Consider the following 21,528-nt stretch of genomic DNA (forward strand, 5'->3'; position numbering starts at 1 on the left):
CAGAACTACTGCAGTCATTGGCCAATCAGAGTTGAGGAATCACCAGATTCCTGTATATTGGCCTGAAACAGCATGGATGTGGGACACGTGCATGAAGGGTGACTTGTGTGACCGCTGCAGCTGTATACAATACCAACAAGTGATGGATACATTGAGAGGGGCGTTGACTGCCACTGAGCATGTCTGTCATTCGGTCAGACACAAAACAGTCGCCTGCAGAAAACAGCGTTGCCATGAAGACCAAGTCAGCTGCTAATTAACGCTGGTATTTCCAAACACATGGTTTGTAGGTTACATGTTTTGAATCACTCTGCCCAGTAACACCTCATTGTCATCCTTCCAAATTTAGACCTGTGTGTGTGTGTGTGTGTGCGGGGGGTGTACAGTGTGCTCAGACTGGCAGAAGGATGACATTTACCAGTCAACTAGAATCACTTTTACTATCCCTTGTGTACTTTAACTGTCCCTTACGATGGGTGCCACTGTAGAAACCAGGCTTGTTTAAGGAAATAGGGAAGTGGTTTTTGTCACTGGGCAACTGGAAGATGAAGATATTGACTATCCAAACACAAAATATCATCTTATATAAATCATCGGTACGGGTATTTGCTATGGGTAAAAAAAGCCAAACCCTAACCTGTCTTTCTTTACCCTGATGTTCACCTACACTTAAGCTTGCACTGTGTGCAGCATCCCACTCAGTAATTTAGTGAAGCTGATGACAGTATTTAGGCACTCACAAAGTGACAAAGCATTGATTAAGCTCTGTGTTTTCATGCATCCTCTCTGTCCCTGGCATCACCGGCTCCTCAGCATGTGTGTCCTTGATCTATCTGCCGCAGATCGCCCAGACCAAAGACGACTTCATTGTGTTCTCCGGCTCCTCCAGAGGAGCGGCGCCGCCCCGCAGAACCGAGCAGGAAGCCACCATCCAGCCACAAGCACAGACGGTGGGGGGCAAAACAAACTGCAGAATCCCTGCAGCAGGATACAGAGGGAGAAAATAGAATATGAACAAAGACGGAATGTAAATGACAATCAGTTGAATCTGTGCTGTGTTTCAGAAACTTGAATCTTAATTTGAAAAGTGAATTTGAAATGTGTTAAAAATGTAGAAATGCTACATTCAAATTCAAATTATGAACTACAAATTCAGCTTGATCAAATGCCTTACAAATTCAGATGAATGAAATTCATGAAAATGCGTCAAATCCATGGATTCAGACAGGATGAATGATGAAGCTCAATTCACACTTTGAATTCAGAGTGAATTACATGAGTCAGTGTCATGGCTTGCATTATATCCAAATGCATTATCTTCCAAAAAATAAAATAAAGGAAAGTGTAACATTTCAAATCACTCTTTATCTGCTTCATGGCGAAACTGCTTTCACTTTTTGAAATGCTGTTGATTTTTAGTTTCTCTGAGTCCAACATTTTCAGGTAGGGAAACACACACTCACATGCTGCTGCCTGCTGTTGTCTAGTTTTTTTGTAGTTTTTTTCTGCTGTACCAAGTTTAATCATGCGTCTGTGTGTTTGGCATGACCTCAGTCTTTCTCCCCACTATTAACAGTCTGAAGTTGCTGTTGTTGCACAGCGTGTCATTACAGAACTGTAATGAGCTCTGCGCTCATTGTTTTGATGTGCTGCACGTGTGGGACGAAGCTTATTCAGTACTTATCTTAGATCACACACACTCTTCTTTTTTTCACATGTAGTTTGTTAGTTTTGGTTAACGATAATAACCTTGCTTCTGACAGGTTGATATGGTCATACTGTAACTCACCAGGCTCACTGGTCTTCCCGCAGGCCGCCGTGCGCCAGTCCAGCCGCAGCCCGGCCCAGACAGCCGCCCCGAGCGGCGACCGGCGCTCAGCCCCCCGCGCCAAGTCCCAGCTCCCCGTCCCGAGCAGCAGGGGGCAGCAGACGCGAGCCGCCACATCGGCCATCAGCAGCAGCATCAGTAACGGCAGCAGCAGCAGCCCCAGCCGAACCCAGACGCCCGCCAACCGCAGCAGAACCACCGGCAGCAGCAAAACAAAGCAGGCTCCGCCCAGCAGCAGCAGCAGCAGCAGCAGCAACAACAACAACAACAACAACTACCGCAACAGCGTCAACGCCAACAGCCAAACGCATGAGGACATCTGGATCCTCCACAGAGACCTGCATGAAAACAACAACAACAAGTAGACATCTTCCTCCCTCCCCCTCCTCCTCCTCCTCCTCCTCCACACCGCTGTGAACCTCCCTCCATGATGTAAAGATTAGACCCATGACGACCTTTGACCTTTTAGTATTTGTACTTGTTATCCGTACTTGTTACACTGTACTACAGTTGTGTACTTGGGGACCATAGTTTTATTCTACTACAGTATTGAAGTATTGAGCGTTAGGAGGGGAAACAGAGAGATTTGCAGGGAAATTATGTGAGCAACGTAGAAGGTAAGGTAACAAGGCGATTTTACCACTGCCTTATTTCAGTGTATGAACATGTGGATTAACCTATGGGAAAGTATTGTATGTATCCACTACAAAGATACTGCCTGTGAAATCTAAGATGTGACAAAATACTGGATTGGTGGAAACCATGGAAAGACAGAACTACCACAGTATTTTTGCGTACTTCCTTCTCCATAGATGAATCCACTGGAATAAGGCCGCTGTCAGAGTTACTAAGGTACTCACACAGGTTTTACCTTTTGGTGAAAGTGTTTCTGGATCAAAGTAAGAACACGCAGGTTAATTATTATTTTTATTATTATTATTTTATTTTTTTTTGCTATTAAGTATTTTCAGATATTCAAGTGTTTTATCTTTAAATAGTTGCAAGGTGGTTTTAAATACTGTTGAAAATTAATCAGGGTTTTACCAAATATATTTGTAAATAAGAATTAGTAACTTTAAATGGTATATAGATTGGTGTATGTGGTATGACGCTTGTACAGTGAAGAAAACTTAAAGCAAAACTGCTGAAAAAACAAAAAACAAAACAACTTGTACATAGTGTTTGTAAAACGAGTTTGGTTCTGAACCTTTCACTTGTTTCAAAGTGAAGGGAATGTGGCAATAAGTAAATAAATTGCATAAACATGCGACATCCTCTGTCAACTGTAAGCCATAATAAATATTTTAAATATCTTTGATTTCACCCGAGTCATGGTTCGATTCAGCCGCAGTTGAGCCCTAAGTTGTGATTAACAAACCATTTTTTGTTTTGTTTTGGTCCACCTCCACTTCCCATTACCACTCACAACACATACATATATACAGTGTGTGTATATATATATAAATCTAATGTACAGAAGAGATTTTAGTCAACCTATGGTGTTGATCTGTATCATAGCTGTCTGAGGTTTAAAGAATTGTCTTTGAAGCACAAACATTAAAACGGCACAGTTCAAAAATCCCCACCAGCCCTTCAGTTCTTTTGTTTTCACTTTGCCATTTACTCTCCATGTAATGATCCTTTGTGCTATTAAAGGAAACTTCCCCCTCAAATATTCCTCCACCATTAGACATCATCAGTCTGTGATATCTGTTGTATTCCAGGAGTTATTTTGAAATGAAGTGTTTCTGTAACCAACTTTGTGCAAACCTATGGTGATAGCCAGGAGAGTTTTTCTACCCCTTCCACAGTCCTCATGTCTTGTGGCTGCACTGCATTTTGGTCTGTTAAGGCTCTGTTAGCCTCCTTTATGATACATTTCTGAATGTTACCAAATCATGCTCCAAAACCAGCCCTTGCTCTTTGAATCTGAGGGACTGACACCAAAACCATGATGTTTCCATCATGTTTTAAATCACTGAAACATTTTCTGCCATCTAACTCAGTTGTAGCTGATGGAAATATCTGGATATGACATCCTTTGGCAAATTGTCCAGTGTTTTGAGTGGACGTTTCCTTTTGATGGAAACGAGCACCCCTATGTGAAACCTGACTTGGTTGTTCCATGACAGAGAGGAACATGAGAGCTCCTTCAGAAGGATAAATGGTCAGTTTTGGTATTCAATACCAAAACAAACACCCCCATCCCCTAATAACCACACAAACACACCAACTTTCTCAAAATCTTTTTTTTTTTCCTTTCTTTTTTTTTTTTTTTACTGGAAATGCAGTTGATTGAACAAACACAGTTATACTTTTCTGGGGGGGACACGTGTGTCCCTTTCCTATGAGTAAGAAACAGCTTGGTTTTTAATTTACACTGTAAAAAAATTTGTCATCACAGTTAAGACATCAAGGCATTTCACCACAGTACCTTCATCCTGTGTGTCACGGCTTTACAAAACTATTATTCAGTATGTCACAGGCAATAGGCCCTTCCCCCACTAAAAAAAAGAAAATATGACAGGAAAAGTTAGAAAAGTCAGAATGGTTTCCAGTTTCAGAAGGAAGCACAGAAACAACCCGCCCGACCAATCCAGTCCAAGCATTTTCATTAAAGCCGGTTTTTCTTTTTTTTTCTTTTTTCTTTTCTTTTTTTTGTGTGTACAGCACTAATTCTCAACCTGAGGGTCAAAAGATAATTTTTTTGCAGTGACTTGAGAAATCATTTGTTTGTAGAAAAATGTATTTAAAATACTAAAGTTTCATTCTCAAGAGAAAAAGTCATTTATCTTTCAGATAAATACCTTTTTATTAAGATATTAATATTTTTAGCCTGAAGGCTTCTTCTACTAATTTGTCAAGTACAAATCATTTTTTTGTCAAAGGCCACCATTCTACATTGTTCACCCACAGACGACGGTGGGTCATTTTGTTTTTCCAGGGTTGCTGAGGTGAGAATAAACTGTTGCACAGTGTTCAACCATTCGACTTTCTCCTCATGAGCCCAAAGTGAAAGCTACCGAGTACCTCAGGGTGTCTTTAAAGTGCATACAGATAGAAAAATAAGGGTATTTGAGCTCATCACTCACTGGCAGCGTCACCCTCTCCGCTGTGTTGACGGTAGTGATGTTAGCACAGCTGGAGGTTCAGATTACTGAACCACAGATATGACACATGGAGCCGCTGTGCACGTCCCACTTTTACTGCACAGGTCCTGCTGCATTTTGACTCCACACCCAAAACAAATTGAAAAACGTTTGATTTGTCCTTGAGGTGCCGACCTGGGCTCTCCCAGCCTCCCACCTGTAAAACCTATTAAAGTGTCCCTGTGAGAAGCATTAACTCTGAGTTTCAGCTTCTGTTGCAGAATGAACAGAAAAAAACGAACTTTCTGTCATGCATTTGTATTTTCAATGTCATCCCCATTGTTATACTAGGTTATCTGGCTTAATGTGAATTAGATGGTTGCATAGCAACAAGAATGATGTAAGACCCCATGTGCCCTTTGAGCTCTCTGTCACTAGCGACACTCAGAGTTGTGCTTTGTGTTTGAGCGAGAGAGAAAAGCTCCTATATGACGGCGTCAGGCAGGCAGGCAGGCAGGCAGGCAGGCAGCTGCAGGCTCAACAGGGACTGAAGACTGAAGGCTGGGATGAGAACAAGCAGCCGGCTGTGCGCTGCTTGGAACTGAAGATTTCTCCGTAAATAATGCTTTAAATGAAATGCAAATTATTTTTTTGTATACACCAAACTATAAATAAGAAAAGATGCATTTTAAGTTCAAGCTTTTTCAAAGCAAGTAGGTAAAGTCTGGCCTCAGAGCAGAAACCCTTTCTGATGCTTTTGGACTGAAGACAGAGAAGGCACCTGTAGGGGACTGAAACCACGCTTTCATTTCCCTCCCCTCCTACAAAGGTATTTAAAATGGGGTTTTTTTTTGTTTTGTTTTTTTGTCAGCCTGGCATCCAGTTAGCGAAGCCACCAGACAAGCACAGAGACACTGCCCGGGACACACTGCTGCTGGTTTGGGACACTGGCATAGGGCACAGAATATTGGCAGAATTTAAAGATCTGACAACCTGATATCAAACACCCGCTGTAGCAAGATCTTCCTCAAGATCCTCAAACATGATTTGTGCCTTTTTCCACATACATGATGTAAATTCTATCTATTGAAACAGATAATACATCAAATATGATTACCACCCATTAAAGGCTGTATAGATTAAATCCATTAATCCATAGTCTGTACTGGCTGAAGCTCTGTGTGTCTGTTGTGTTCAAGGCCACAATTTGTGCTGAGAATTACTGTGAAGGATCTGAAGGCTGCCACGTGTGTTTAACCTGCTGCAGTTCAACATGTCAACACACTGGACTGATCACTTGTGGCATGAGGCAGTTTATCAGCTGGGTGTTGCACGGCCACCAGCAGAGCGTTATATTTAATGACAGATCTGCAAAAGCTTCGTTGTGTGAAGGTGTAACTTTGCGCTCAAATTTCAGGTTCTATAGTCGTGTGCGATTTTTGCAACAAAAAGACGGACCGCTGTAATTTCAGCTGGCCAACAAACAAAGGCTGCTCAAATTGGGACTTTTCCAGCAACTGTTTTCGTGCACACACTTGCACTTCATAATTCTGTAAGCGTAATTTTGCACTTTGCAGTTTGTAGCTTAGCATCTGTCCAAGGTCAGCTCATGTTCATGTGTGATTAAATCTCACGGAGGGCTGTGAAGTTAACAGGCATGCAAAATATTACAAAGTGGGTGAAAGTCATGCTCAACCGTATGTGACCTTTTCTGGTATAAATCTCCTGTCATTAAATCAGCTCCTTACATTCTGCTGGCACTTTGCAAGCCCTTTGAATTCAATTGTCTGAAGTTATTAAAGACGTCTGGTTCTTTTTTGTCCAATTTAAAGATACAAAGGTCAGTGTGAGGCACTTCAAACTGAAAGATCTGCATCGCCCTGCACAAAACCCTAGCGTGCGTGCTTGGCTTGTTTACGGGGGCGGGGTGCGCGTATGTGCTCGTGTGGGCGTGGCCAGTTAGAGGCGAGTGTCGTGCACGTCGTCCTCGGCCTCCTCGGGCAGGGCGGTGATCTTGGCGGCCTGCGGCGTCGACCTCTTGCTGGAGTTGAGGCGGTGCAGCGGGGGGAAGAGGCGCAGGCGCTCGGCTGGGCTCATGGCCTGCTTCAGGTGGCTGGTCTCGTTCAGCAGCCGCTGGATGGAGTCGTAGCACTTCATGGAGCTGCCCTCGATCATCTGGACAGCAGCGAGGAGGGATGTTAAAGGAGCAGTTCACCAAAAGTACAACAACACTGCAAAAACTCAAAATCTTACCAAGATTATTTGTCTTATTTCAAGTCAAAAATGTCTTCTTCCTATTCAAAAGTGAAAATTTGCTTGTTTCACTGGCAAAATGTGTTTCTTGTTTCTAGCTAATTTTCACTTATTTCAAGTGAATTTTCATTTTTTCCACTGGCAAATTTTGCCAATGAAACAAGCAAATTTAGACAATGAAAATTGTCTAAAAACAATTTACTTCTGAGGTGATCATGTCTTATTTTAAGTGTAATGAGATATTTTGACTAGGAATAAGACAAATAATCTTGGTAAGATTTTGCGTTTTTGCAGTGAAATAAATAAATAAATAAATAAGATATTTTCCCTCCTCCCCCTGGTGCAGTCTGTCCGTGCTGATAGTTTCTGTGTGATTTGGCGAGGTCGTCTGTCAGTCTGTCAGGTATTGTTTTGTTTTGTTTTGTTTTGTGTTGTGAGGCTCAGACCGTCAAAGATTTGCATGTGAAGAATTCAACAGCAACAGCTCGTTCCAAAAACAATGACATGGATACCCATAACCCACGCTCCTTGGAAGCTCAACAGTTTGATTGAAAACTATTTCCTGTCAAGGAAAATTGGCACAACCCTGAAGGAGGACTCTTCTTCTCTCTCATGTTTTGTGTTAGCTGGCCCTTTAAAAGTTTTTTTTTTTTTTTTTTTTTTTTTTTTTTTAATGATAATGTTCCAAATTAGAAACAACGGGTGGAAATGGCAAAGTTGTAATCTGCCATGAAATTGTGCAGTAAATATTACATATCAGAATTTCAGCCTGCTTTAAACCCACAGTCAACAACAAATACACTGTGTGTGTGTGTGTGTGTGTGTGTGTGTGTGTGTGTGTGTGTGTGTGTGTGTGTGTCAGAGCAGAGTAAAGGATGCCAAGACATGCATCATCAGTAACATGAAGCTTCAGAATGGCACATTTTCTGCCGGATAAGAAACCTGCTGCTGACTCTGATTGGACAAACACACATACAAGATATTATTCTTCATCATCAGCACCTACCTGATATGCAACAACTCAAATTTAAATACTATTGTAATACGACAGCAGGAGATAACGTTTGGTGTATAATTTTAGAGACAGTGTACAGACCTACATTGAAACCATTTTAAGTGAAGTGACCAAGAAAAACCTCTTCACTTATTAAAGCTGCGCTCGAGTCAAGTGTGGGAGCGAAAGAGCAGAGAAGTATCTCAGTGATTTGAATTTTAAAAGTTTCAATATATCAATTTTTCTCTCTGTGGATGTATACACAGGGTATCCGCGGGGTCTTGAAAAGTATTAAAAGGTGATAAATCAATTTGGGGAAAATGAAGACCCTTAAAAAGTATTAAAAAGTCTTATCACGACTTTATAAAGTCTTAAATTTTGAAAGTATTTTTTCTGAATTAGCTGTCCAAGAGTTTGAGTCCCAAAAACATCGTAAAAGTGTGTGAATTTATTCATTTTTATTAAAAAAAACAAAGCAAAGATGAACAGGTACATAAAAAACTAGGCTATTGTGGATGCGTTCGTAAATTGTCTCTGAGAGCGCCAGAGCGAGCGGGTGGGTGGAAATTCAGAAGCACAAAGTACGCTCTGGCATTCCCAGTGCATATTACGAACGCACCGAAATGTTACATGAATCCATGCGTTCATCTTAACTAGGGCCGAATCACGGAATTAGCCAAATAAAAAGGAATCTATTTTTAACGCGGAATTTGACATAATTTGAATTAAATTCTGTTTTTGTGTGGAATATGAACGTATGTCTGGGGAATATTACATGGAGGGAAGCAAATCTGGGTGGCACAACCGCTCCAGTCGTTTCACCTGCACCAGCAAGAAAAAACATCACAACACCTGCACCGGCACTGTACGAGTCCAAAAGGCAGAGAAACTTTCCAGCTACAGCAGCGCACTGACATAGATTGTGTAACAAAGCGAAGAGTCGCCACTCTGCTCTATTTTCACTGGCTAACAGCAGCACACTGGCTTAGCTTGTCTATTCAGAGAAGAGGTATCACTTTGGCTTATTTTTCAATCTATGTTATCACAGGCATACTACTGCTCATGGTGGCTGAATTGTTAGGTCCATTTGATAATTAATTTACATTTTTAAAACAAATAATAATTTAGCATCTACTCCTTCAAGGTAATTTATTATGTTCTACAAGTCATAAACATACACTAACACTACATACCGAGTGTTTGAGCAGCATCTCCTCTGTGCTACAAAAGATCTGTGGTAAAAAAGTACTCCGTTGTTGTGCGGTGAGGTGTTGAAAATTATTGAAAGGGTCTTGAAAAAGTCTTAAAAAGGTATTAAAATTAACTTCAAGATTCCTGCATATACCCTGCTGTATGTTTGTATTTTTGTCAACACAGAGGCACTGATGTTCCTGTTAAATTTAGGCTGCTTTCCACTGTGTTTCTGCTTAATATGACATATTGTGTGTAATATCTGTGATGTTACTTGATGGTTTTTCTAGTATCAAATTTGTACATATTAACTGAAGTCATAACTCTGGTGTTGCGACATTAGCTTTGCCCTCGCTTGTAGTAACCAAGGATACTCTGCGACAGTGTGACACTGTGACTGGCTCTCTCCCTCTTTTCTTTCTCTCTTGTTGTTGTTGTTGCTGCATGGCCCTCATGTCCCTGTCAGGCCACTGGCTTCCCCAACACAAACACACCAACACACACACACACATGCAGTGCCATCCCAGGCGCGGGTTTTTTCCGCCCCAGCCAGGTCATGAGACACAATACAGCAGTTGATGTAGACGCTGATCAGCGAGGAGAATTAGATTGGTGTTGAAACAGAAGATTCTATGATGCTGTGGCAAGGAAATCCTTTCATCATACACAGTTCATGTACAACGGGAAAAACCCAAGGAAACACCGACCTAATGCAATGAACAGGCACTGAAGGTCTGTCTGTGTGTGTGTGTGTGTGTGTGTGTGTGTGTGTGTGTGTGTGTGTGTACTAACCAGGAATGACTGACACTCCAGCAGCGGCTCCACTCTGTGTTCTGACAGGATGACAGTGCAGCTGGAGAATGACTGCTTCAGTGTCTTCCTCAGGACCTGCAGCGTTCTGCTCACACACACACACACACACACACACACACACACACACAAACACAGATAAATAAAACTCTGGGTGATGTAATGTATTGAATGCATAGCACGATCACGGCAACAACAAATGAGATGCAGTCTGAAATGAGCCCACAGTGATGTAAACAGTAACTGCCAGCTTGTCCTGCTATGCTCACTTGGCTATTACTTCCTTCCTAATCTGCCCTTAGCAAATTTATCTATGTAATGCAGACACGGTCACACACACACATACACACACACACATGCACAGAGCATCATCAAAGCCCCAACTGCTAACATGTTAGCCTTTCGTTCTGCTCCCATCGAGTTGGAGATGAAAGGGCAGGCACCGCTGCCCTGAGGTCAATCAAGTCAATCTAGAGGAGGCCACTCATTATAGGCATCATTTACCATCAATTCGCTACGCATATGCTTACACACACACACACACACACACACACACACGCCCACGTACAGTAGGCCAGAATTACCGTAAGGACTCTGAGATTGTCACCATATGCAGCGACAGAGACGTCACACGCTGGTGTTGTGCAGCATTGTGACCTCATACACACACACACACACACACACACACACACACTGGAGTGTCTCTGGGGTTGATACTGACATGGGGTCGAGGTAGGAGGAGGGCTCGTCCAGCAGCAGGATGCGGGCCTTGCTGAGGATGGAGCGGGCCAGGCAGAGCAGCTGCTTGTGGCCGTTGCTCAGCACGTAGCCGCCGTCCTCCAGCTGGAAGTCCAGCTTGTCCGGAAACTGCTCGATCACGGACTTCAGGCCCACCTGGAGGACACACAGGACAACACACGGGACCAGCTGATTTCCTGTGGACGCGTCATATCATTTTGCCACCAAAAAGTCTTGCTCATGGATGAGGGGCTTTAGTGGTAAAGTGAGACCCCGAAGCTTTTGTGTGTTAGTTTTTCCACATTTGAGCTCTGAGAACTCCCCCACCGTGGAGCTCGGCTCTATGGCGGTGGGCGGGACGGGTGTATTTGACTTCAGGTACCTTTGGTAATAATGCTGCTCCATCCATTAAAAAGGTGGTAACTTATGCAGAGATTGAATGAATTATATTTAAAAAGCAACCCATGCATCGCTTCAGAAAATAAAAAAAAGAATAAAATAAAATAAAATCCCTACCTACCCATCCTTAAAATGCCAAATAAAATAAAAAATAAAATAAAATAAATTCCCTACCTATTCATGCCCTTAAAAGACAAGGAACCAAAACCCAATGTATTTTTTTTGTTTGGCCTAAACTACTGGCTGAACAATCTCTTGATGGTAGTGCCTGACCAATATGGGATTTCATGAGAGTGAAACCTATTTTAGAGGGGCGAAATTGTTTGATTGCGGATATAGCAGCTGATACAGTGAATTTTTGAGCTCTCTTTCCTCAGAAAAGTTCCAGGGAGAGCGTGATTGGTGGGACAGGAGTCTGTCTTAGCCACCAGAGCCACAGAGGGAAGCAGACACAGGGCGGACAAGCACGGCGCTCACCTCCTCGGCTACCCTCCATAGGTCCTCGTCGCTGTACCGTCCGTGCGGGTCCAGGTTCATTCGGAAAGTGCCGGTCAGAATGAAGACTTTCTGTTCAACACAGACAAGGAAGGCCTTATTACAACAGCAGTGAGCCAACAGCAATCTGATTTGTCCCGTATCCAGACACGTGACTTTATCGATACAGGTGGCAGCAGCTGGTGTACCTGTGGCACGACTCCAAAGGCCTTCCTCCAGGTGTGCAGGGACACAGAGTTCCAGGAGACGCCATCGATGGAGATTTCTCCATCAGTGGAGGCCAGGCGCAGCAGGGCGGACAGCAACGTGCTCTTCCCTGAACCTGTCCGCCCTAGCAGACCCACCTACACACACACACACACACACACACACAGTCTTAAGTGAACTGTTTGAGGTTTGACAGCTCAACTTACCCCGCTCTTATACTCAACTTACCCCATACACGGGGTAAGTTGTGCCACGAGACCACTTTTTTTGGACATGCTATATTATGGAAGCAGTTATGTTTACACTCATTCTGTTTGTTTGAAGAGATGCACAACATCCCGAAATATATGCAGATTTATTAGTTAGCAACAAAACTATGATTGCCTTGATGTAGTGATCCTAAATATGAAAAATGGCTCATCTTACCCCAGTCTCCCCTACTGTGTACGTTAGAGCCCAACTGATTGGCTGGCAAATACCGTTGGCAGATATTGGCTCATCAAAGAATATCTGTGCATATGTTGGCCGAGATGCAAATAATTTGTTTTGTTTTGTTTTTAATCTCAAGACATGCATTTAAAATACACACACGATACACTTTAAGTCCTTATGCTGAGCTAACATGAAATATCACCCATATGAAGCCAACGAGTGGGCGTACACAGGTGAAAATGGTGTCGCACATCTTGTCTCAGTCTGGGTACTGATGCTGAGATTTCAGTATCACTGAGCTCTCATGTGTGTGAATGTCAATACATGCACACACTAGGCTCTATACGGTACACCACATACAGTGGTGGAAAAAAGTTTTGGGACACCCTTAAAATTTTACACAATCTCAAATATTATCATGAAATATTTGTGGAAAAATCTTTTTTGTGTTTCAAAAGGTGTGGCTGCATTAGCCAGATACAAACAAATACAAATGATATTTTTTTGTTTATTAAAACTAACAAAACTAAATTCTTGACAGTGTAATCTTTATCTTCCTGCGCTAGGTTCCTTGTTTTAGCCATTTTTGTGTCTGAAGAACTGTCAAATGTGCTGGCTTTATATAGACACGAAGCTTGGCAACAAAAATTGTGTCTTTCAATAAAAAGAACGACCTTCATCACTGGTACCAAAATGACCCAATACTCCAAATTTCTTATGTATTTTTATGGAACGAATCAATTTGAAGTTTTTAATGGCTTTTTAGGATTTGTTTAGTATTTTGGCTGTGACTATACTAAAAGAAATTGCACTTGAAGACCTAAGAGTGATTCTTAATGCAATATTTCACAAATGCATGGGGTGTCTGAAAACTTTTTTCCACCACTGTACTGTACATATGGACTGCGTCTCTCTCCCTAGGCTGGCGGGAAAATGAGACCATTATCAGAGAGCTTAGCTAATGGGACAAGGCTAAAGTGCTAACACTCAGCGAGCCCTGCTGTCCCACAGGATCCATAATGTGGACCTCACACACCAACTGTAATTACTGATACAGTGGCAAATTATTACACTTCTTCTCTCTTTCCACTAAGCGCTACTTTCCACATTTCTCTGCCATGCATTAGTGGCATTTTTCAGATCCAGATGCACAAATGACGCAGTTCATCCGGGCCACTTAGTCAGGTAAACTGAAAATGCAGCTGACGTCAGTACAGTATCATCTAGCACTGGAGGGTGTGACTCTCTGCTTTGTTTTTTAGGTTTACTGTCAGCAGTCAGCACCATGTGGGTGGTTTACGATGTGCGATCCAACCTTTTCTTTTTTTTTTCTGTATCTGAGCACAAAGTTTCAACAAAATCCTATGTGACATATTGCATTTGATGGACACCATTATCACTATCACTACTGTAGCCATTCAACAGAAAATGACACAAATAGACTTACACTGTGCCCCCCCTCCACCGTGAAGGAGATGTCGGAGAGGACAGCGCGTCCGGCCTCCGTGTATTTGACGGTGAGGCCGTGGACGTCCATCTGGCCGCGGTTGGGCCAGCTCTCGTGGGCGTGGGGGTTTCCAATGATCAGGTCCTGGCCCCCTTTACCTCCGCCCCTCCCTCCTCGGCCCGGCTGCGGCTCCTCGGACGGCAGGTCGATGAACTTAAACACCCGGTCCACCGAGCGCATCTGACGGGATGGAGAGGGACGAGAGAGGGTGAGAGGGAAGAAGGGAGGGAAGGTGGGCAGACAAACTTCAGTCCTCCACTGCCACTGGGAGCTGCCCAGTGTGATCCTGCTGACCAGGGAGTTGCTGAGGGAGGGGTCGGTGTGTTTCTTTCTCTTTAATCTTGTTTCACCCAGTTTGTCCTGGGATCAACACACACAATCTTTCAGCCACAATCCTGCTTTTCTGACATGCAGGACACCACCACACCTGGTGTTCAACAGGGGCACAAATAATGAATTACTATTTACTCTTAGCTCTGTAATTAAGGAGCTTTTTATGTTTTCCTACCTTTTCAACATTATAAGTCCCATTCATAACAGAAGCCAACTGCAGTAGGCTCTCATGCCTACTGCAGGAAAATGGCCAATCTTAGTGTATTGCATCTGTAAGAAATCTGTGACAGAGCAAGCGCTGAGGTAACTAACTCTAATTAACTTAGAATCATCCACAACAGCTGATATTGCATTAGCCTTAAAGCCATCCATCCATTATTGGTTTGTGTTTGTGTGGTTTTGTATAGCGGTACACCTCATGGCACAAGCCCATCTAGATCAGCAGCTCTTAACCTGGGGTGCAGGGACCCTCAGGGGTCCTCGAGAGAGGTCCCCAGAGGACATGGGGAATATTTTAATTTCACTATGATGTCACTGACTAGAAGTTATGTATAAGAATGACTATTCAGTCCATAGGTTTCACTCCTGGCTGTAAATGCAAATCTCCAGTATAGACAGTTATGGAATAACTAAATCTTATTAGATGGGGATCCCAGACACTACATCTTAGAAAATACCAGTCCTGATGTGTATCAGTTCGGGGGTCCTTAACACCAAAAAGGTGGAGAACCACTGCTCTAGATAGCAGCCTAATGTTACTATAATGGTGTTGGGCATTTTCTTTTTCTTTTTTAATGCTAATTGTCATTGCTTCTCACTATTAACAATGCACTTCCACACTGAACAAAACTCCTATTTGCATGAAGCAGCTGTTTTATGTAACTCAGAAACAGTTTAAATTAGTTACCACTGATTTTTGCCTAAATAGACTTTATACAATTTCTACCTCAACTTTATAGAAGTTTCAGTGATGTAAAGGTATTTCTGCTTAAGTATGATTTTTTAGCAGCTACTCTTCTGCTGACAGTCAGGGGGAGTAACAGAGGTGAATGGGTCCAGTGAGTGTATAGTGAAATGATGCAAACACTCATCAACACACACACACACACACACACAGCTGAACAAAATGTCCTGCTTCATGATAAGCTCAGTCAGAGAAGTGCTGACCCTGAACGCAGCTCTGCTCACCAACAACACCACACATGTTGGGAAGTGAACAGATTCTAACCAGCTGAATGGATGACAGGTGAGATAAGAAGAAGAAGAAGAAGAAGAAGAAGAAGAAGAAGAAGAAGAAGAAGAAGAAGAAGAAGAAGAAGAAGAAGAAGAAGACTGGTTACACTCTGCAGCTGCCAGGTGAATGTGTGCAACAATGTGAGCGCGAGGCAGAGTGCAGGGCAGTGCTGACAAACAGCATTTGTGCATGCGTGTGTGAGTGTGTGTGTGTGTGTGTGTGCGTGTGTGTTTCTGTGTGTGTGTTTGTGCACTCATGAGTAGCCACTGGCAATGCGGTATTTGGATGCAAATTGAAGTCTTTTTACTGTGATGCAAACAACATTAGCTGTGTGTGTGTGTGTGTGTGTGTGTGTGTGTGTGTGTGTGTAGACTACATACCAATCCATCCACAGTGATGCTGGTGATGACAGCCCATTGGAAAGTCCCCAGAATGAGCATGGCCAGAGCCACAATGATGCCAATCTCCCCTGGTTTGTCCTCTGTAGAGCGCATGCACACACACACACACACACACACACACACACACACATATAAATGCACACACACAGACGATGTCATCACAATTGTCCAATAAAGCTGCTCGCCCTCATGTCGGAGCAGCGGCCTGCTACTGGCTCTATTGCAAACGAATGAGCTGTGAAATTACCCTTTAATCCGCTCTCAACATAAACATGCAGGCCGGTGCGAAACAACACGTCAGCCTGTGTGTGTGTGTGTGGATTCTTATGCTTCTCATTCATCTAATCCCACCAGCTCCTTTCAAGAACAACTGGATAAACCCAAACCTGACGCCGATAACATCTGTCCTGCATCCCCACATGAATCCCTTCATCCCTTCACCCCCCGCCCATCGTCCCGTCACTCACGGTTGGTTCCCACAGCGATGAAGGCGGCGGCGGTGAAGAAGAAGACGAAGATGATGTCACAGCGGAAGAGGAACCAGCGCAGCGTTGCCAGGTAGTGGAACCAGGTGGCCGTGTGAGTGTTCAGAGCCTTGTGGAAGAGCGTCTCAAAGTAGGTCTGGCGCCCGAAGGCTCGTATCGTCCACAAGCCCTTCAGCGAGATTATGAGGTGGGAGAAGATGGGGCTCCGCGCTGGAGGAGAGTCAACAGGGTTTGAATACACACACACACACACTGCACAATGTGACAGGGAAGCAGTCACATTTTGTAAACTGCTTGGGCAATAATGTAAAAAAAAAAAAAAAAAAGAAAGAAAAACAAAAACAAAACAGCACACTTATTTCCCGTTGCATTTTTCACAATTTTTTTTTTTAAGATGTGTAGGCCTAAGGCACTTCTAAGAACAGTTAGTACCAAAAACGCTTATAGCTGTGCAAAAAAAATATGATACAGCTCTAATATTTTTCCATCACAGCATTATTTTCCATCACACCATATCATTTATGTGGCCCCTTTTATTGATATGCATGTGCTCTTCATTTCGGTGCGCTGTGTTAATTTGTGTTAATGTCCATTGTGCTAATTCTGTTTTAATAAACTGGAATGAAAATTTGGAATCAATGTGTTTTGAGTCACTTTGTCACCTTTTTCATATATCTTTTTCTTATGATATGTCTTATTTTAAGCTCTATTTAAACATTTTTGGCCAGTTTTGTATTGTAATGTTTCGTAATTCAAATTGTATCATGACCCATGTATTGTGATATATACACACTCGTATATACAGTGCAAAATTTACATTTTGCACTGTTGGATCTTAAGAAGGTTCTAAGTAGAGCTTCAAAATGCAAAAAGAAGAAATGGGAGTGAGACAAAAAAAAAAAAAAAAAGTTTGAGTAAGCAATTTATTGCAAACAACCATTAAACTGAAATAGGCTGTTCATCAGCTGATCAAAAGTTTAAGACCACAGCCTTTAAAAGCCCAATTCTTCACAAAAATGTGGATTCAGTGTCATTTTCTGTCAGGTATCCACACTGTCATGACCTCCAGATGGCAAATTTTCTTGCAATTTTCCAACTGGTCTTAAAATTTTGATCAAGAGTGTATTGTATTGTAAGGTTTTTGCCTTACCCAGCCCTCAGGTTAGACCAACATTCAATATCTTTAAACTATCGAGAACAGTAATGTGTTTTTTATTTGTTAAATTATACCATAGTTTGTTTTCATCCAAATAATTGTAAATTTGTAAAAGCTGACACCACTTTTTTTCTTCCAGCATAGTTGTCTCTGGAATTATTTTCTTCAATGAGATGTCTCACCTAGGGAATGCATTTGACTAATGCAAATACAACTATACTGTAAATAAGGGAAGGCTGTTCTAGCAAATACTTGAACCGAGCCGTGTTCATGCTTCCCTTTGTGCATTTTGTGTGACACACTTCTCCTGACACCAGAGTGAGCGACACCAGGATGGGGCGGGAGGAAATCCCAGCTCGGATCATCACTCCGACCCCAACACGCTTTTGCTGGCTCCGGAAAGACCTTGTTGCCACCGGTGAAACACACATTCAGTGACAGAGTGGAGAGCAGAGTGGGAATGTCCAAAAAACACAGCGCTGTCTTCGTCAGCAGTCCAGTGACCTCCTTTTTCATCCCCGGGTTGCCCTGTGCTGTGGCCCAGTTAAAGTAGCGGTTTCGGGGGTTATTTTGTATGTGCAAAAGTTACTATTGTACACTCAAACTTCAGGGTTTGACAACCAGTGTCAAAAAGTGCAATAATAAGTGCATAAAGGTGCACTATGCATTACTAAGGGTCAATTTAAGTGAACAGCATTTATGCTCAACGGACAAAAAACATGGAATAAATACATAATTTAATGCTTGAGTGTACATGGTTCTCACTGTTGTCCAACTCATTCATTTCAAAAGTTTTTTTGTTTGTTTTTGTATCAGTTGAGTCTACACAGTCCTCATCAGTTTTTGCATAGTGCCGGTTTTAATTTTTGTTTGGGGGGTCGATGTTTTTATGAGCCCCTTTTATCATTTCCACTTTATAGAAATGTGCTTCCCCTCACTCTGCCTCATCATAGTGTACCACTGTACCTTACTATCACTTTAATTTCATTTGATTTCATGCAAATAACGTAACGTAACATAACATACAACGCAATATAATGTAGTATAATGTAGCATAGTGTAATGTAACATAATGTAGTGTAACATAATATAGAATAACGTAACACAGTGGAATATAACATAATGTAATATAGTCCAATGTAACATAGTGCAACGTAATACAGTGTGTTACGTAACATACTGTAATGTAACATAACATAGTGTAATGTAACGCAGTGTAATGTTATGTAGTTTAATGTAACATGTACCATAACATAACATGTACCATAATGTAACATGTACCATAATGTAACATGTAACATAACGTAACATGTAACATAATGTAATATGTAACATAACGTAACATGTAACATAACGTAATATGTACCATAACGTAACATGCAACATAATGTAATGTTACTTCACTTAATGTAACATAATGTTAACATATAATATAATATAATGTCTCTCTGTGCTTCCACCCTCATGTGAACTGATCAAAGTGCTATCATTGCTAAGCGTTTCTTAATAGCACTAATACACACTGGCTGTTATAAGAAAAAACCCTTCAACTGTGGCGTCTCACATGACCGGCAGAGATGGCAATGTAGTTAGAGAGATGATTACATAAATTTTCAGCCACAGGTTTGATCCCTGCAAGCTCCATAAGCCCCACTGAACACTAAAGCTTAAAATGAGGTCTCACTAATTAGCCACCAGCCTCTCACCGGGCAATAAAATATTAAAATGATTTTTTTCCAAAGCTGTGGTGCAGCTCTATCACTCCCCACCCTGCTAGAGCACCTCTAATCACATGTCAGACTGCCTGCAATACTCAGCAACATCACAAGGAACACAAGTAGGATCATGCACTCTGAAGAAAATGCCATCTCTGAATGTTTTTCATGTGAACACAACATTTTGCTAAATCCTCAACCTGGGACAGGAGAGAGGGGGGACATCATTTTGCTCATCCTAACCCACTTCCTTTAGCTAGCCCTGCCCCTCTGAGGCAGCCCGTCCATCCTCTCCTTCAGCTCTTCCTCTGCTCCACCGCCGCCATGTCTTTGTGCATCAGCCTGACCTTTGCCCCCTTGGCCCGGGGCCACCGACCAGCCCTGCCTGCAGTCTGTTAGAAGTGATGGCTGCGGGGTAGCTGAACTGTCTGTCCCTGGTTCTCACTTCCTCTGTTCGCTCTATTGGTTTTCCTATTACGTTCTCACCTCTCCTCTTCCTGTGCCAAGACAATATTTGCCTTGACATCACTACACTCGTGCTGCTCTCCTCCCTGCCTGCTCTCCTCCTGCTTATTTCTCATCCAGGTGCATTTTCTGTCAAACATTTTTTGTCTTTTTTAAACATTTGAAAATAGTTTCAAACTGGTCATTGGGACAGGGAGGTGTACCATGTCTTCACGATGCTGTGGGTCAGATCTGACTTGCATTTTGATGTATGATGTATTCCCATTCTCTTCTTAAGTCAATTCTCTTAAGTTCTTAAGTCAGTTCTTAAGTAAAATCTCTTTTCTTTTGCTCAATAGGTGCATAAAACTGTAAACACACACACAAATTGCTTTGCTGACTCTCACCTTCAGCCTCCAGTTGTTTGAGTTGTTGACCAGTTCGCAGGAAGTATTTCCTGAGTACAACAAAGATGACAGCCAATGGGATGGCAGCAATGAAGATGTATGGCCGCATGATGGATACTGTGAAGATGGCACCCAAGACTATCAGTGTCAGCTGGTGAGAGGAACAAATAAGAGAGGAACAAAGGATGGAGGGATGGTGGAATGGATCAGATGAGCAGAAGCATCATCATCATTTTGAAGTCCAATCAAAAGACATAGATACTTTCTTTGGTGTTTTCTTTTTTCACAGACGTGTATTAAAAGATGTTATTTTTCATACCTTGACAAAAAAAACACCAAAGAACTTACTACAAGTGAAGACATTCTTACTTGTCAGAGATATGAACACAAGTACATGTTTTAAGTGACTCCACACACACGCTGCTGCTCGGTCTCAAGAACTGCATGTTTGACTCAGTGAGGCAATTTGCTGAGTGCAGTGTTGTGTTTCACAGTTGCACACTCAACAGCAGCTACTAATCTGCAGTGCTGAATGCACTGTTCAAGGACAGAAAGCTCCACTGTCCCATTAGATTATTGTTGAATTGCCATTTGAGTGTGGTAGCCTATCTGCTGATGCATTAGAATACTGAGCCACTTGATTTCTTTTTTGCAACTACAACTTAACTAACATTCATGAAGTCAAATGAATGTTGGGTCAGATTATTTTTCATTCTCTAAATTTTTCTCCTGAGCATGTTTTTTTGAGTCTGATTATTCGCTTCCACACAATTGATGGAAATACACCAAATCTGCATTGTAATTTTGCAAAATCTCAAGTTCACATTAAATTTGCATGACTCATAGAGGGAAACTGTTACTGTATTAGAGCTTTGCAGATGCACTGAGTTATAATCTAAATGTTGCACACATTTGACTTACCGGTAAATGTATTGATAATGCATGCATGAACTAAACATTAATGTATTTTTTTACCATCTCTCTGTAATGCTTAAATAATGAAAACTTTTTTTTCAGTGATTCAATTATTTGTCCTGTACTAGAATACCACGTTTCACTTCAATGCAGACCCTGCATATACTTTACTGAACTAAAAAATGTTATGCAAAGCATTTGCATGATCAAGGGACAAAGTTACCCCAGACACTGTATTGGTAAAATACCTACCTGGATGAGGTCAAACAGCACCAGAGGCAGCATGTCATCTATAGTGGCCATGTCCTTGGTGAACCTGTTCATGATGCGGCCTGTCAGAGAAAAACAAACAAATGATAAAAAGACTGAATTACTACAGAGTGACTGACAGGTAACCAGTTTGACTGTAACCTTAGTCAAACTGGATACGATGGTATTTCTGCATAATAAAATGGACAAACGAAAAGTAAAGAAAACGCAATGAACTATAAAACA

General features: G+C 42.1%; 2 protein-coding genes across 5 annotated transcripts in view; one reads left to right on the forward strand and one right to left on the reverse strand.

Annotated features, from left to right (window-relative positions):
* The window catches only part of cttnbp2 (cortactin binding protein 2), an 84,546-nt gene extending 81,137 nt beyond the window's left edge, over positions 1 to 3,409 (forward strand). Inside the window, exons 22-23 of one of the 2 annotated variants that reach the window (XM_030053278.1) lie at positions 843 to 950; positions 1,813 to 3,409. In XM_030053278.1, coding sequence (XP_029909138.1) covers positions 843 to 950; positions 1,813 to 2,193 — 489 coding nt within the window. In that variant the 3' untranslated portion in view covers positions 2,194 to 3,409. Of the gene's footprint in view, positions 1 to 842; positions 1,028 to 1,812 lie in introns of both variants that reach the window. The other variant, XM_030053279.1, reaches the window with a different exon arrangement.
* cftr (CF transmembrane conductance regulator) overlaps positions 1 to 21,528 on the reverse strand; it is a 56,471-nt gene that overhangs the window by 4,155 nt on the left and 30,788 nt on the right. The window contains exons 18-28 of one of the 3 annotated variants that reach the window (XR_003928339.1): positions 21,286 to 21,365; positions 20,119 to 20,269; positions 16,379 to 16,606; positions 15,891 to 15,991; positions 13,884 to 14,123; positions 11,986 to 12,141; positions 11,780 to 11,869; positions 10,887 to 11,059; positions 10,148 to 10,253; positions 6,215 to 7,092; positions 3,588 to 3,598 (exon numbers count right to left, since the gene is read on the reverse strand). Coding sequence is in view for 1 of the 3 variants with exons in the window: in XM_030053281.1 (XP_029909141.1) it covers positions 6,877 to 7,092; positions 10,148 to 10,253; positions 10,887 to 11,059; positions 11,780 to 11,869; positions 11,986 to 12,141; positions 13,884 to 14,123; positions 15,891 to 15,991; positions 16,379 to 16,606; positions 20,119 to 20,269; positions 21,286 to 21,365 (1,541 nt within the window). In the remaining 2 variants the exon portion in view is untranslated. Of the gene's footprint in view, positions 1 to 3,587; positions 3,599 to 5,410; positions 7,093 to 10,147; positions 10,254 to 10,886; positions 11,060 to 11,779; positions 11,870 to 11,985; positions 12,142 to 13,883; positions 14,124 to 15,890; positions 15,992 to 16,378; positions 16,607 to 20,118; positions 20,270 to 21,285; positions 21,366 to 21,528 lie in introns of those variants that run through there. The other 2 variants (XR_003928338.1, XM_030053281.1) reach the window with 2 other exon arrangements.

This window comes from Myripristis murdjan, chromosome 6 (genome assembly GCF_902150065.1).
Source record: "Myripristis murdjan chromosome 6, fMyrMur1.1, whole genome shotgun sequence".
Taxonomy (NCBI): Eukaryota; Metazoa; Chordata; class Actinopteri; order Holocentriformes; family Holocentridae; genus Myripristis; species Myripristis murdjan.